This window comes from Diachasma alloeum, unplaced genomic scaffold (assembly GCF_001412515.2).
Source record: "Diachasma alloeum isolate Michigan unplaced genomic scaffold, Dall2.0 Dall_scaffold_00270, whole genome shotgun sequence".
Taxonomy (NCBI): Eukaryota; Metazoa; Arthropoda; class Insecta; order Hymenoptera; family Braconidae; genus Diachasma; species Diachasma alloeum.
This window is the reverse complement of record NW_021680409.1, coordinates 697780-713755: the sequence shown is the minus strand read 5'-3', so window position 1 is coordinate 713755 and position 15976 is coordinate 697780. Positions and strand designations below refer to the sequence as shown.

The 15976-nt window shown below is 35.0% G+C and overlaps 1 protein-coding gene across 2 annotated transcripts in view; it reads right to left on the bottom strand.

The window, feature by feature from the left end:
* LOC107037786 (fibrous sheath CABYR-binding protein) overlaps positions 1 to 15976 on the bottom strand; it is a 117344-nt gene that overhangs the window by 51767 nt on the left and 49601 nt on the right. For both annotated transcript variants that reach the window (XM_015256535.1, XM_015256536.1), the window contains exon 2: positions 1412 to 1704. In XM_015256535.1, coding sequence (XP_015112021.1) covers positions 1412 to 1648 — 237 coding nt within the window. In that variant the 5' untranslated portion in view covers positions 1649 to 1704. The remainder of the gene's footprint in view (positions 1 to 1411; positions 1705 to 15976) is intronic.

Here is a 15976-nt window from a genome sequence, read left to right as displayed (position 1 = left end):
CGCAGTATACCGTAATTGAGTCGAAGCGATGTAAAATAACGTTATTAAAAAAAAAAAAAAAATCAGGCCCGGTCGCGCGCTCCCTCTTTAGGGTATGACCGGTAGGGGTTGGTGGAATTGGATGTGACCCATTACGGGTCGCACCAATAACTTCCCGACCATTTGTTTTTTCTTTCATTAATTTTTTTATTATGTATTTATTCAATCTTTTTCTCACATTTCTCCGAGGAAATACCCATAGAAGACAAGAAAATCCGTGCGCGTGCTCGCACTCACACACACTCCCATGCACACACATCGCCGTATTCCGCATCGAGAAAAGATGTAATTTATCAGAAAAGTAAAATTGTTTCTTGAATGTATATCGATTTCGAAAAAAGCTAGTGAACTGCTGATTAAATGTCTTCCAGTATTCCATGATTTGTGCGTTATATCAAGATTCATCGTTTCTAACAAAAAAAACTTGAAATCGCATCGTTATGCACGGAGAAATGGTCTCGTTTACAAAAAAACGCTAATTTTCGACTTTTTTCCAAATGTTTTTTGGAAAAAACTGGAGAAACGCTGAGACGATCGTCTCCATAATCTAATCAGGTTCAAGTCACATGAAAATACAGCGATTAAAAAAAAAAAGTCAAATCGCATCGTTTGTTCAGGAGGAATCGTGGCACAAAATTTTTGTCACAGACGTACGCACACACATACACACATCCACACATACAGACAAGTACCTGAAAAGGGTCAGAAGTGGTTCCAAAGGTCATGAAACGTGGAGAAATGCTTAAATTTCCCCATTCGATTTTCGGGGTCATTACAATAACTTCCTCCCTTCGGGTCGGGAAGTTAACAAACGAATTATTTTTCAAACAACTTTGAAAAATCGCGAAAAAATCGTATAAAATCTGTGTCCAAAGTTATTCCTGAAGCTCGACTTCTCCAAAAGCCTAGACTACACCCAAACATATGAGAAAACATCGTTGAAAAATTGAAAACAAGACTGTGAGGAATAACTCATGAAATAATCGAAATCCTTAACATGACTGCCTTTTTCCATAAATAATTCACGAACAAAACACGTTACACTACAAAAATCATTTTTCGGAATCGTAAAAAATTTGTTCACTTTCCGAAATTCACTGGAAATTAATTTTATACAAAAAAAAAAAAGATTTCCTAAGGGTTTTACAATTCCCGTTATTTATTTTAAAGGAAAGAACGTTTGGAAGGAATTATTTTTTGCAAGCACTCAATTCGATGTCAAAATGTCAGGATTGGCAAAATGTAACGAATTATTTCGCAAAAATCTCTTCAAATCCACTAAAAATCCGCAGAAAAACTGTACATTCGCTTCTAAATCTAGACATTTCCAAAAGCCCAGATTACTCCCAAAGAATTTCTCCCAACCCCTTACCGTTGTCTCCTTTTTCTCCTCCTTCTCCGTATTCGCGTCCTTGTCCTTAGCGTCTTTATCCTCGCTAGCCTCTGTGTGTGCACCTACGCCATTGGTAGTTGGCTTGACATCGGCCTCCTCGATCCTCTCGAGTTTGCCATCACCAACTGGTGCAGCATCACCACCCTCAGCGGGTAAACCCTCCTTTTTGGGTGTTGTTGTAACGTCCATAGACCTCTTGCTGTGTCGCGCTCCCATCTTTCTTTATTTATCGTATATTTTTTTATAAAAAAAATTAATCAACGTCAATTCACCTGCAACAGAAGACAAATAATTCCTTTAGAACAAATTTTTTCTTCTTGACATGTCATTTTTCTATCAAATTTTCTCAAACTAGGAAAGGGGGCATCCATGTATGAAGATTTCTTTAACAATTTGAATAAACTATTCCTTCGAGTTACGATTTGATAGAAATTTTATGAATCTCAGGAATAAGATATTCAATCTTTCATGATTAATTTTTATATAAATAAAAAAACTTGTTGTTTTTCAATGAAAAGAAATATTTCCTACAATTTTTTTTAATTATTGAAATTAATTGTTTAGACTTCAAAGTCCCCAGTACATGAGGAATTCCACAATTTTATCATTTCGTTTATTTAATATCAGTAGCGAAGTGGTAAAACGGTTTAAATCGACTTATCTCCCAGTCGAATTTTTGAAGTATACTTCCGAATCTAAGAGAGATAGTGAAATTTTCGCAATTACATTTGATGTAGCTCGCAATCGGCTCTACAAAAAAGGTTATAACAAAAATTTTGCTATCTTTCTTAGATTTCGAGATATTTATTGAAAACTGGCCAATAGTCAAAATTGACTTGTACCGTTTTACCACTTCACTATTGATATAAATTATCAGTTTCCAATCATTTGTTTTTTTTTTATAAAAAAGAAATGTTTTAGTGCGAATTTAGACATTGTTGGACATAAATAATCGAAAAAAGAAGAAAAAAATATTTCGGAAAATATGTTTATTATTCAGTGCAAATGGTAAAAAAATAAAACAAAAACATTTAAATTCCCCATTCTCCAGAAACAAAACAAAGAATCCCACTCATAATTTTTGCCGATGCTGAACTGTATTTCTTTGTTTAAAATAATCATTCTCACGAATTAAGGTAATTAGGGAGTTTCACGGGGGCAAGTTCCCAATAATTTTTTTTGTTCTGAAAAAAAGATAATTTGCAGTTTTACTCCGAATTTAGATATCATTTGACGTAAAAAGCCGAAAAAAGAAGAAAAGAATATCCAGAAATATTATTATTCAGCCCAAATAGTAAAAGAAAAAATAATAAAGAAAAATATTTAAGTTTCCCATTCCCCAGGGACAAAACAAAGAATCTCACTCACAATTTTCCACCACGTTAAACTTCATTTTTTTGTTTAAAATAATCATTCTGAGGAATTCAGGTAATTAGAGAGTTCTGAGGGTGCATTTTTCTGGAAAAAATGGGCATTTCTCCAGGTTCAGCTAATAGGTTCACACGTTGGAGCAAGAACAATTGGTGGCACTGAGTGCCTACGAGCGTTGACTAACGGTAAGTTAAATTTCACAGAGATTTTAAACACCGTGTGTATCTGGTGGGCAGGGGGTGGTGAGGTGAGTATTGTTGAAAAGCGGGGCACGCGACGTACAACAAAGGGAACGGTTTTAGTTTTAGAAGTGGCATGAGAAGGACGCATTGGAGTATGTGGCAATGAGTGTTTGAGCTCGTGTGGGTTATGCTAACCCCACGTGCTCTGTAACATCTGCTCCACGGGGGCAACGGGATGTTTTTATTCCGTAATTCAACGTTTCAATTAGGAGGGAAATTTATTCGTTCGGTGTGCGAGGAATTTTTATGCTTTTCCCTTTTTCAGTCATTTACGTGAATTATGGAGATTCGGGATTTCGTAGAAATTTTTTGGTGGAGTGTTTCGGAGGTATAAAAAAGATTTCTTTATGATTTTTTGCTTTCGGGAATTTCGAATTCTTTTATTTTGCAAATGATGAAATTTGTGATGAAAAAGCATTTTAAGTTTTTTCTTTAGATCTTTTTTCTTCGGAGATGTTTGGAAACGAAGTCGAGTCTTCTTAACTTATCATCATATATCATGAAGAAGACTCTTTTTATATCATGGAATTTTTTTACAAAATCAATGTGGATTTTTTAAAAGAATTTTTCCCTTCCGTTTCCTATCCAAGAGATGTTTGCAAAAAAAGTTAAGTCTCTCTAACTCATGTTCTCCGAGAATCAACAGCCGCAAGTGAAAGAAGTTAAGAAGACTCTACATACAATTTTTTTCTACAATATTGCGGGTCAGTCTCCCTAGTTCCTCTCCAAATAACGCGTTCAATAAACATTTTAGGAATAAACTATTTTTTTAAAGAAAAATTATTGGAAATTTTTTCTTTAGAATTTTTACCTCTGGAGATATTCGCAAAAACAATCTCTCTAACTCCTATTGTCCGAAAATTAGCAGTCGCATTTGAAAGAAGTCAGGAAAATTCTTTGCTATATGTATATAGAAAATGTTTCTACAATAATATTATTGCATGTCACTCTCTAGTTCTTCTCCCTCTGACGCCTTCAATACACATTTGAGACTTCGTTACATTAGAGAGAGAAATGATATCTTCATAAATATCATCAAAATTTTTCACAAAAATTATTTGACATTTTTTCTTTAAATTTTTTCCTTCGATATTGGCAAAAAAAGTTGAGTCTCCCTTACTCTCGTCTTCCGAGAATCGAAAGCCCCAGTCGTAACTAGCAGTATTAGTTTTTCTGTTATCTCGACATCATCACTCCAGCATTTAACCGGCTATCTCCTCCAAAATAGGGTAGACCCTCTCAAATATTTGATGAGATTTATCCAGTGTGTGACCAAGGCTGGGCTGATTAAACTCAATAACTGAGGGAAAAACCGTTGACACTGTTCCCCACTCCCTGTTTGCCCACGAGAATAGGTCAGTGAAGTAAAATTTTTCGTGTGTGCTCACACCCCCCGGCCCCGAGGGCCTCTCAAAGGCCATCCATAAATTTACCCCATCTTATTTGCTCTCATTTTTCCACTTGAAAATTCACTGGTGTACTTAATAATTCGCCTACGTCTCCGCATCCCTCGTCGCGATCGGATAATTTATGATGCGATTAAAAGCCAAGTCCCCGTGTGTGGGAAGAAAGCAAGCGACGAGACTTAAAACGTCTTTTAGTCACGTTGTCCTTTCGCTTTTGTTTTGTCTCACTCTCAATATTTTTTTTATTCTCGACGTCTCTACACTTTTTTCCCCCTTCTCAATCCTTTTAGTTTCATCTCAAACCCCCTCTTCTCATTGTGTGATGGATACCCTCGTGTTTGCGTTGTTGAAAATAAAATGTACTTTAACCAAGCCTCACACTATAATTGGCATCGAGAATTTCCGGTAGGTCTATAGGAGGACAGAAGGTCAACCGAGTGTATCACACTCTTACCGCTCAGCAGACGGAGAAGAAAGTGCAAGGGGGAGATTTTTATTTATACAAGGGTATCAGTGTGAATGACATTGCTTGTGAATGACTGAAAATAGTTAACAAATTGATGGATTTTGATTTTGAATCATTGCAATTTGATGGCAATGTACCTCTTGAATGTTTCATGATTAAACAACGTTGTCGTTGTGTGGGGCTAGCTAAGATAGAGAGAGTAGTGGGAGACTATGATCAAAAGAAGCTTTAAGAGATTACGAATTGATCAACCGCTTAAACTGTGATATTGTGATATTATTGCTACTCATTATGGATTACTATTATTGACTAGGGGGCTACGCCCCCTGCTCGCCCATAATCCTTATTCTGACTCTTAATCTGACCCTCATGACCATTATTTTGACCCTGGTGACCTTTAATTGTGGAGTCTTAATTTTGAATACCAAATTTTTATCACCAGAAGTCGATTTGGATTTTTATAATATAGAGATATAAAAACATGATTTATTGGAGTGTTACTGGAGATATTTTTCTATGGCTTGTGTAGATGTAAAACTGTAATAGTAGCATCAAGGAAATAAAGTATTTTATTCAATTGTCATTGTGCTCCCTTTTTTTCACTTTTTAAGGAGAATTCTATTTCATTCACCATTGAACAACAAAATTCCGCACGAAAAAAAGTATTCAAGTTTTTTCCCTAGATTGTCATTTTTTGAAGATATTTGCAAAAGAAGTTGAGTCTCCTTAACCCTCGATCGGTCGCGTCATGGCACGAGCGCCGTTCTGTCTCGATTTTTATTTTTTACGCTGAAACGTTGTTGAGAAAAAAATCTGAAAAAATTGGAATTCCTACTTTCCCCCATGTCACACATTTAATCAATTTTTGTTCTGTGCATCTTTGCAGCGATCAAAAATTAAGATTCTATAAAAATTCGACTCGGTCAAAATCTCCCTGTTTAACCTCTAAATGTCAAATTTTTGCACTGAATGGAAATCAATTTTTGAATAATATTTTCACTTTTCTCGTTTTATATACTGATATTAGTTGTTAGTTGGAAGTTCAAAGTTACTCGTTTAATCATAAATACATCATTTTTTTAAACTTATTTTTTTCTCAAAATGGTAAAATACATGGAACGGCGCAGCGCTCATCACGCGACCAGATACGTTTGGTGGAGAGGTGCGACCACTCGAGGGTTAAGTCCAGTTTTTCGAAAATCAACAGCCCCAGTTGGAAAAAACTGCGGTTTCGGCCTAAATTTCGATTTTTTTTGAAAAAATTATACTTTACTCATTTTTTCTGCACAGAAATTGAGCTGATAAATCGAACATTAGTTTTTTCTACTCATCGGGTGCATCTAAGCAAATTGCCTGCCTAGCTTGATGGCCAATTCCTTAAAATCGAATTTTTTGCAGAAAAAACCAGATTTTCTTTTTGGTTTGCGCAGAAATAAAGCAAATAAAAAGCAGATAATTTAGGCATAATTGTCATGTTGGTCCGAGGGCCCTGGCTGTCCAACTCTATGGGGCTAGATTTATCGATTGAGACGTGTTGGGTTCAGTCATTGGGCGCTATCATTGTTCCAACGAATGAACAATTTTTTTAAAGATCAAAATGGAAAGTTTGTTAAGAAAATAATTAACTTATCACATTTCACATTTCCTTAGGGGAAAAAAGATGGAACTTTTCCTCTTAAACGTTTTATAATTAGACATTTGTTGACACATCGTCAATCCGCTCAACGGCTTAAGCCCTACAGCTGTGTTCCTCAGTTGATCTTCTCCCCTTCGGTACTCCACAAAAACATCCCGGAATGTTGAAAAAATAACGCTTCGATTTTCGTCATTGATAAGACCCGCTGAAAGGACGAGATTACTGACGCATAAAATAACTTGTCTCATTCATCACTCAAATTCCACACTTCTGATTGTCCCAATGTACAAACACCGAATGTTCTCATATTGATTATGGAAAGACATCTGTCCGTGAGTATCGTTGAGTGCGGCATTAGTGTGTCCTCGAGGAATGAAAATTTATTATAATGCGAAGCCAGCCGAGCGTACCAACTCGTATGCCCGCATCGTATTTGTGTAGAGATGGGAGAGCGCGCACGTGTTGTTTTAATTGATACGAAAAAAAGGGAATATTGCTCGCATGCGAGGAGAGGAAGTGCTACCGCGTGTGAAAGATAGTGATGGGAGAATTCGTTACGAGGAACGAAGAAAAAAACGTAGTGGTAGGCATGGAGGGAAGACGGGCTGGGGAATCATCTAGTAGCTGGACAAATGAGATTCGTGAAATCCTAGCCATCGAACGAATATAATGGTGATTTTTATCTACAACCATCATCCTTCTTGAATTAAGATGTTTCAATATTTTGCTTCCAAGTGGAAGCATTGTAATCGTTCAAATCTAAGTTTTGAATTTTTTGGGTTATATCGACCCATTATAATCCAAAAACTCCGAAAATGTAATTTTTATACCGTGTCCGTACGTATGTGTGGTAAAGTTTTTCTTCAATTGTTCGCTAATGAATGGATGGAATCTTTTTTGTTTTCTAAATGTAGGTATTGTTGAGTCCTATTGATCGCGATTAATGAAAATTTAATTAATTTTTTTTTTCAATTTTTGATTTTTTTCGAAAAGCGGTTATGCCACGATAGCTAAAAAAAATGTACTGAATTGATTGAATGATGGCTTGAAAAAATTGCTTGGATGTCCCTTTGACCGAGTTCGAAGATGAAGGCGATAGCAATAATCGTTATTTTAAATTATTTTCGAAATTTAAAAAAAAATATTTTTTTGAAGATCAGAATTCCGGGGTTATCTTTGAATATTATGCTTGAAAGGAATTCAATCATAGCTTAAAATGTTTGATTTAATGCCATTAAGTCGAAGTTAAAAAATGATTACGATAGCTATAGTGGTTGATTTGATTTTTCTGATGATTGTTGCAAATTTTGAATTTTTTAGGAATTTCCCTGAAAGTGAACTTTCTCATGGTTTCTTCAAATGTGATGTTTCAAATTCATTCAAGTATGTGTAAATAAAATTTTTCTATTGACATTTTATCGAAGGGCTGAGGGGAGAGATAAAAATGTAAAAAAAGAATCGGTTGTATAGAAGAAAAGGGATAAGAAGAATAATGATGCTGATAACATTCAATTAAGTTGAAAATCTGACAAAATTAGGTAAAAGGAAATCTTAATGAATTTCATAAAATGAAATAAACAATGAATTATATATGGTAGAAGGAAATGATGTGTAAAATAATTTTGCGGAAGCACATTGCTAATTTATTAGGAATTACCCCTAATTTCTGGACGACTAGGCCACATTAATTAATTTTTTCTTCTCGTATACCCTTTCGGGTCTTTACGATTTGTTCCCTTCCCACCCCCCAACACCCTGTACCGCATTCGCCGAAGGACAAGGGAAAACCTCATTTTGAGGGAAAAACCTGCCCAGGTACAGTCGCCTCTTGCGAGACTTCCGCTCGACAATGAAACCGTGAGATTTAGAGTGTCACAAATTTTGGCCCCCCTAACCGGGAATCGAACTCGGGTCTCCCGCATGCCAATCCCACACTCCAACCACACAGCCACCGCCGTCGGTGACTGGGCCATATTTTCTTATTTATTAAATGTCGATCAATAGAAAAAATAATTGATCACAATTATACACGAGTAATATTATTGCAAGGTGAAATAATCAGTACAATTTTCATTCTATTTATGGAATATTCAATGCAAGTCGAAGTCGTCCAGAAACTAACCCCTGTCCAGAGATTGACCTGTTTACCCTAATGTCCTTCAATAATGCGCGATCTTAGAAAAGAAAATCTCACCAGACATTTTTCTCAAAAGGACAAAATTTCCTCCAAAAAATTGTTTGTTTGTTGGGGCTTAACGTCGCATCGACAGCTAGGTCATTAGCGACGGGTTCGCGACTCTTTTATTGTCGTTCGAACTCACGACTATTCCCTCTTTAGCCTATATAGGTTACGATGGTATCGACAGTATTTCGAAGGTGAGAATCAACTGTAGTCAGTTAGGTTCTCGAAACACGTGGAACTGTGGGTCCTGTATTTTTACATGATTCGAACATGCTTAACACATTGGGTTTCTCTCATTGTTACAACGTATATTTGATGGTGTCCTTATATTATTTGACTAAATCAAATAATCCAGGAATAATTCGCCGGTGCCGAGTTTCGAACCCAGGACCTCTGGCTTTGTAGGCGGACACCTTACCCACTCAGCCATACACCCGACCCTCCAAAAAATGTAATCTCATATTTTCTCCAAAATTCTCTCATTACTACCATAATAATCAACTATCACAAGATTTATTTTGCTGCCTACTGATAACCCACATGCAATTCGCCAAAAATATTCCAGATGAAAGAATTAAAATAAGAGTCAAAACAAATGTGATTCAGATACGCGTCAAAATATATTTTCAATTCGCATCGGCAAGGAGATAAGACGTCGCGACGTGTTGACTCTCCTTCAGCCATCCAATATTGTAGAACAGTTGGTATGTAAATCCCACGTCTTGCGAGTGCAACGGCTTTTATCGGGCTGTCAATTGCGCAGAAAAATAATTGAAATTTACACTCTCAAATGGTTGTAATGAAAATAGAGAAAATAAGTGAATGGCGGAGAAAAACGAGTGTCATGGGTCGGAGGGGAGGGAGGAGGGGAGAAAGAAAAATTACATTTAATCTTGGAATTGCTGGGGAGCCGTTGAATAACCTCCAGCGGCATAAAAGCGGCTCGCCTTCTTTCTTTACCCAACCCAACTGACACACAATCGTGTCGGTGGCAAGAGCAGAGGCCTCTCTTTCTTTCTCTCTTCCCCTCTCACGGTTTATCCCTCACTCTCGGCTATCCCCGAGAGTTTTATCCCTCGAGTCGCATACATTTTTGAATGCACGGCAGGTAGAGGCCCACTGCCGGCTATGCAAAATCCACCACAAAGAGGATCTTTCACCCACTGGCTAAAACTCGGTAGAAAAATCCCAACAAATGGCTGTAACTAAACTGTCGTGTACAGATTCAATAGTGAATAGCAGTGACTGACACTGCGACTCGAGGAGTCTCATATTTTTCCCATTTTCCGAAGGTTATTTTTGAAAACAATGACTGCCACATTCCGGAAAAGTTACTGTTTTCTTTTATTGTTTTTTTTTTCGAAGAATTTTGCAGTCTTGGACATTTACTGGAATTTGGTCATTCGTTGGAACAGGTTAATGGAAGAGTTACACAAATTTTATATTTTTTATCTACATACACTGTTAGAATTTTTTTGAAATTTCATGGAAGATATTATAATAAATCTGATGAGAATGAAATTGAATCGGATTTAGGAAAAAAATGCCTATGAAATTTCAAGTTTTAAGTAGAATTCACGGAAATTAATGAGTTTTCAGTGGGAGTAAGATCGAAATTTCGCAACTTGATTGAATTTTCAGTGGAACATGAATATTCAGAAACGAAATGACATGAATTTTCAATTTTTCCCTCAATTTCCTTGATTTTTTGATGAATTTTCACAGAATAATTGAACTGAAAAATCAATATTTTATTGATTTCCAGATCGCTTGAAGAGAAAATCAATGGAGTATTGGATGTTTCAATGACAAGATTTTGTGAAATTTCAGGGGAACTTGAACACAATAAAAATTTCCGGAATTTGACACGGAAAATTCAGACGAACATTTTTAATAGTAGATGACCCTTAATTTGCGAGTACTAGTCCAGCGATTTCTACACTGTTCAAAAATTTTGACTGAAATTTTCAGTACTTTTCCGAAATTTTTATCACATTTAAGTCCACTCAAATTTCAAAAAACTTCGTAATTGAAAATTTTCAATTTCAGGGAAAAATCAATCAAAACTGTAAATTTTAGGTCAATTTTTGCCCAAAAATTAATAGAAAACCGGAAAATTCCGATAAACTTATTCTTGAATTTATAATTTTTTGGAAATTCTGGGTGGTAATTTGGCACTGAGTAATGATGTTTTTATTGAATTTTCAGTAAAATATGAAATTTCATTATTTTTTTCCTCATAGGGTATTATTGAGCACAGGGCCGTTGATAATAATTAATAAATGACATTAATGATAAGTAATAAATGAAACAATAAATTATATTAATTCAAATCTATAAAAAGTTTTCCGACCGAACCTATAAAAAATGTCCGAAACAAAAATGACGGTCAATTGACAACGCGATATAGTCGATTTTTTATCATTTCGCCCCAAAACCCCAAAATTTTTCGTAAAATTGTTCGTTGACTGGTGAGTGTTCATTCACTGGAACAATCTTAGTTACTCATTTTCATTGATTCCTGAATTTTAAATGTAAAATTTTTTTTATGAGGAAAATTTTATAATGAATAACTAGGAAATTCATTTCTGACAAGTCTGAACATTCTCTAAAAAGCTCCACTTACTGGACTGTCACGTACAGATTCAATGGTGAATAGGAGTGACTGAGACGGAGATTCGGGGGATTCATATTTTTCGCACTTTCGAAAGGTTATTTTTGAAAACAATGGGGCGAAATTCTGAGAAAGTTACTGTTTTTTTTTCGAAGAATTTTGCATTCTTGGACATTCACTGGAATGCGATCGTTAACTAAAACAGGTCAATGGAAGATTTCCGCGAATTTTGTATTATTCTTTCATTTTTTAGTTGAGAATAAAGTAGAATTGAACGAAATTAGGAGATATTTTAGCAATGTACCAGTGACCGGTGCACCAATGAATGAATTACCACCACTGTAAAACTTATTGACGTTAAAACTCAACATTTTCCCGGAATTTATTCATTCGACGGAACAATCCCAGTTACTCATTTTCATCGATAAATCAACAGTTCCGGAATTTCAAATGAGAAATTTTTTCATTCTCATAAGGAAAATTTAATAATGAATGACTTCTCTGGAATTCGTTCCAGACGAGACTGAAAATCCTCTCAAAGCGTCCACTTATTGCCTCACTTACTCACGCACTGGAACAATTACGCCCATCTACTCATGTTAATCCTTCAATCCACAACAGTTTCAGTCCTAGAGTTATAAAATATAATTTTCCAAGTGAAAACATAAAATTTGACCTAGTGAATGACCACCCCTGTGGATTTTTTTTCCCGAAAACCGAGGATTTTCAAAAAAAAAAGTATCCATTTGCAGGAACATAGATTTGCAAAAATATATTTATGAATCCATTTTTGCAAAAATATGAAAACAAGTGGGAAATTGCTCTTGTATTGTATATAGTGTAGTTGTTTTTGTTAATAAATTAAGAATATGCTTCCGAATGATTATTTTACCGATCATTTCCTTCTATCATGTATAATTCTTTGTTTATTTCATTCTATTAAATTCAATAAGATTTCCTTTTACCTAATTTCGTCAATTTTCAACTTATAGTTGAATGTTATCAGCATCATTATTCTTATTATCCCTTTTCTTCTATACAACCGATTCTTTTTTTACAGTTTTATCTCTCCCTTCAGCCCTTCGATAAAATGCTGATAGAAAATTTTTATTTACACATACTTGATGGAATTTGAAACATGACATTTAAAGACACCATGAGAAAGCTCACTTTTAGGGAAATTCATGAAAAATTGGAAAATTTCAATAATCATCATAAACATCAAATCAACCAATATAGCTATTGTAATTATCCTTTAACTTCGACTTAATGGCATTGAAGCAAACATTTTAAGCTATGATTGAATTTATTTGAAGCATGATATTCAAAGATATCGCCGGAATTCTGATTTTCAAAAAATACAAAATTTTTGCAAATTTTCGAATAAATGAAAATAACGATTATTGCTATCACCTTCATCTCCGAACCCGGTCAAAACGAACATCCAAACGAATTTTTTAAGCCGTCATTCAATCAACTCAGTACGTTTTTTTAGTTATCGTGGGACAACCGATTTTCGAAAAAATTCAAAAATGAAAAAAAAAAATCGATAAATTAAATTTTAATTAATGGCGATCGATAGGGCTTAGCAATATCTACATTTGAAAAAAAAAGGAAAATTCAATTACATTCATTCATTAGCAAACAATTGAAAAAAAAACATTAAAACAATAAATCCAAAACTTAAATTTGAACGATTACACAAAAATAAATGTTTTTCGTCCGAACAATCATTCCCTGGACCCCAAAAAAAATCGAAAACCTCCCGGAAATCCATTTTACCCCTCAACATGACGCTCACCCTACCCCTATAACACTGAAATCCCTCGCCCCCATGAAAACCGCATACGTTGAAGTGCTTCCCACTAGCAAAACGTATCGGCAACGTTCCTCGGTCCCAGCCGTTCCGAAAAATCGTTGTTATCCTCCTTTATTCATCGGTTCCCTCACAACTCCTCCTCTGAACCTCTCCTTCAGCCCAACTGCTGTACCCTTGCGTGCACTCACCATCGCTATCGATTACTGACCATTTTCAAAATGGCGAATATCGCCCAGGAGCAAATATATTCCCGCAGCTCTCGAATGAACGTCACGTTGAAACTAGGAAATATTCACCGGTGGGAGATTCAATTTAGAGGATTTTTGAGCGTGTAAAAGTAAAAAAATCTTGTGCAATTAAAAAAAATGTATTTGACACCCCTAGATTCACCTAAATTAAATTTTACAATCAATGTTTACATTTTTCCTTCGATAACAACTGCGTAAATAAACTTCTTCAGGAGAAGATGGAATATTCAATCAACGTATGCAGTCGCGAAAAGATGAAATTTGTGATTCATAGAAGATTCAATTTAGAGGGTTTTTGAAACTTGAGTGGTCGCAGCTCTCCACTGACCGTAGTTGATCGCACGGTAAGAGAATCCCCGCCCTGTGTATTTTACGATTTCGAGAAAAAAAAGTTGAACAAAAAAAATGTATTCCAGGTTTACAGGTAATTTTCAGTTTTCAATTAATAGGAAATGGAGATATGGAAGCGAAATAGTTGTCAGATAATCCAAGAACTTGATTTGAAAAAGTGTAAAATTATGAAATTTTTGAGGTTAAACGTGGGGATTTTCAGCGAGTCGAGTTTTTAGAAGATTTTAATAATTCATTGGTGTAAGTCTGGACCGAAAAACATGTTGATGTGTTCCAGATATTGGAATGTAGGAATACAAATTTTTATGGATTTTTCATTTACAAAGTTTTTGTGTGAAAAGAAAAAAACAAAAAACGGCGGTGGCACTTAAGGGTTAAAGGTGGAAGGCTCAAACAGTCATATGAGCAATTTTTTTGCAAGTACGAACGGTTTTACACATGATACAAAAATATTTTGATCCTCCTAGATTCGCTTCAATCGAATTTTTCGCAAATTTCACTTTCATGTTAAATAGATGTGATTGTCAAAACTGGATGAAGAATTTTGTACTTGAAGTTAACATTTTCCTTTCACTAAAATCTATTGTATATAAACTTCTCCAGCAGAAGATGAAAATATTCAATCAACATTTAAAATCATGAAGACGCTGAAAATTTGCAAAAAAAATTTCGCTAGTTTCAATTTTATATTAAATATCGTAATTAAATTTGAAGTTTTCCATTCAATAAATAACTTCTTCAGGAAAATATAAAAATATTTAATCAACGTATGAAGTCACGAAAAGATGACGAAAATAGTAATTCACATAAGATTGAACTTAGGGGATTTTTAACAATCATATGCGCAATTTCTTTCAAGTTCAAACTATTTTGCACACGGTACCTATAACAATATTTTACCTCTCGGGATCCACCTAAATCGACCTGCTCGCCCGTTTAAGCTTCATGTTAAATATACGCGATTTTCGAAACTAGATAAAGAATTGTGTAAATGAAGTGGACATTTTTCTTTCGATAAAATCTTCAATAAATAAACTTCTTCAGCAGAAGATGAAAATATTTAATCAGCGTATGATGTTACGGGAAGATAGTGAAAATTTGTAATTTTTCGCTAGTTTTAACTAAATATCAAATATTGTAATTGCATTCTACATTTATCTTACGATAAAATCTCGCGTAAATAAACTTCTCCTGGAGAATCTGAAAATATTCAATCAAGGTACACTGTTAAAAAAAAAAAAATTTCATGGACAGTTGACTACTAATTTTCAGGACAGTGACACTGAATGCGATTTAGGAAAAAGAAAATCACAAAATTTCAGATTGCATTGAAAATTCAATAAAATTCCATAATTTTAAGCAGCATAAAGACGAGAATTCTATAATTTATTTGAATTTCCAATCTAATATAAATATTCAGCGCCAAATTACATGGAATTTTCAGTGAAATCTGAAATTTCATTTTTTTCCCCCGTAAATCGTGTTTGGTATCACTGTCTTGAAAATTCCAGAATATATTTACCGGAATTTTCCTGGTTTTCCATTTATTTTCAGGGAAAAAGGAACTGAAATTTACAGTTTTCTTTGATTTTTCCACGGAATTCTGAATTTCCAATAATGAAATTCCTTGAAATTTTAGTGGTAATTGAATTATATAAAAATTTCCAAAAAGTGTACCAGAAATTTCAGACAAAAAATTTTAACAGCGTATGAAGTTACGAAGAAAAGACGACAAAAATTGCATTTCACATGATTCAAATCAGAGGATTTTTACGGGTTTAAAGGTCAAACAATTATGTGAGAAAATTTTCTTCAAGTGCGAACAATTTGCACATGACAATAGTACATTACATGCCCGAGCCTTGGAAAACAGATCACCGTCCTCCACGTGCAAGATTGCCTTCCGAGCCGAAGGCGACGATGGCAAGCACGTGGGGGAGGGTGATGTTTTCCATGGCGAGGTGTGTATATTAATTTTCATGTCCCGTGACACAAAAAAATATTTTCACACCCCTAGAATCGCCTAGATTCAGCTTGGTCGAAAAAAAGGTCTTCATAAAGGGAAGCCTCAGCAGTACCTCCCACCTAGAGGTAATATTTTATCCTATTCATCTACTCCAGACATTTGAACTCAACAACCGGAATAAAACGTCCCTAGATCGTTATTGACACCCCAATAAAAAATCTATATCTCCATTCACTCCGAAAT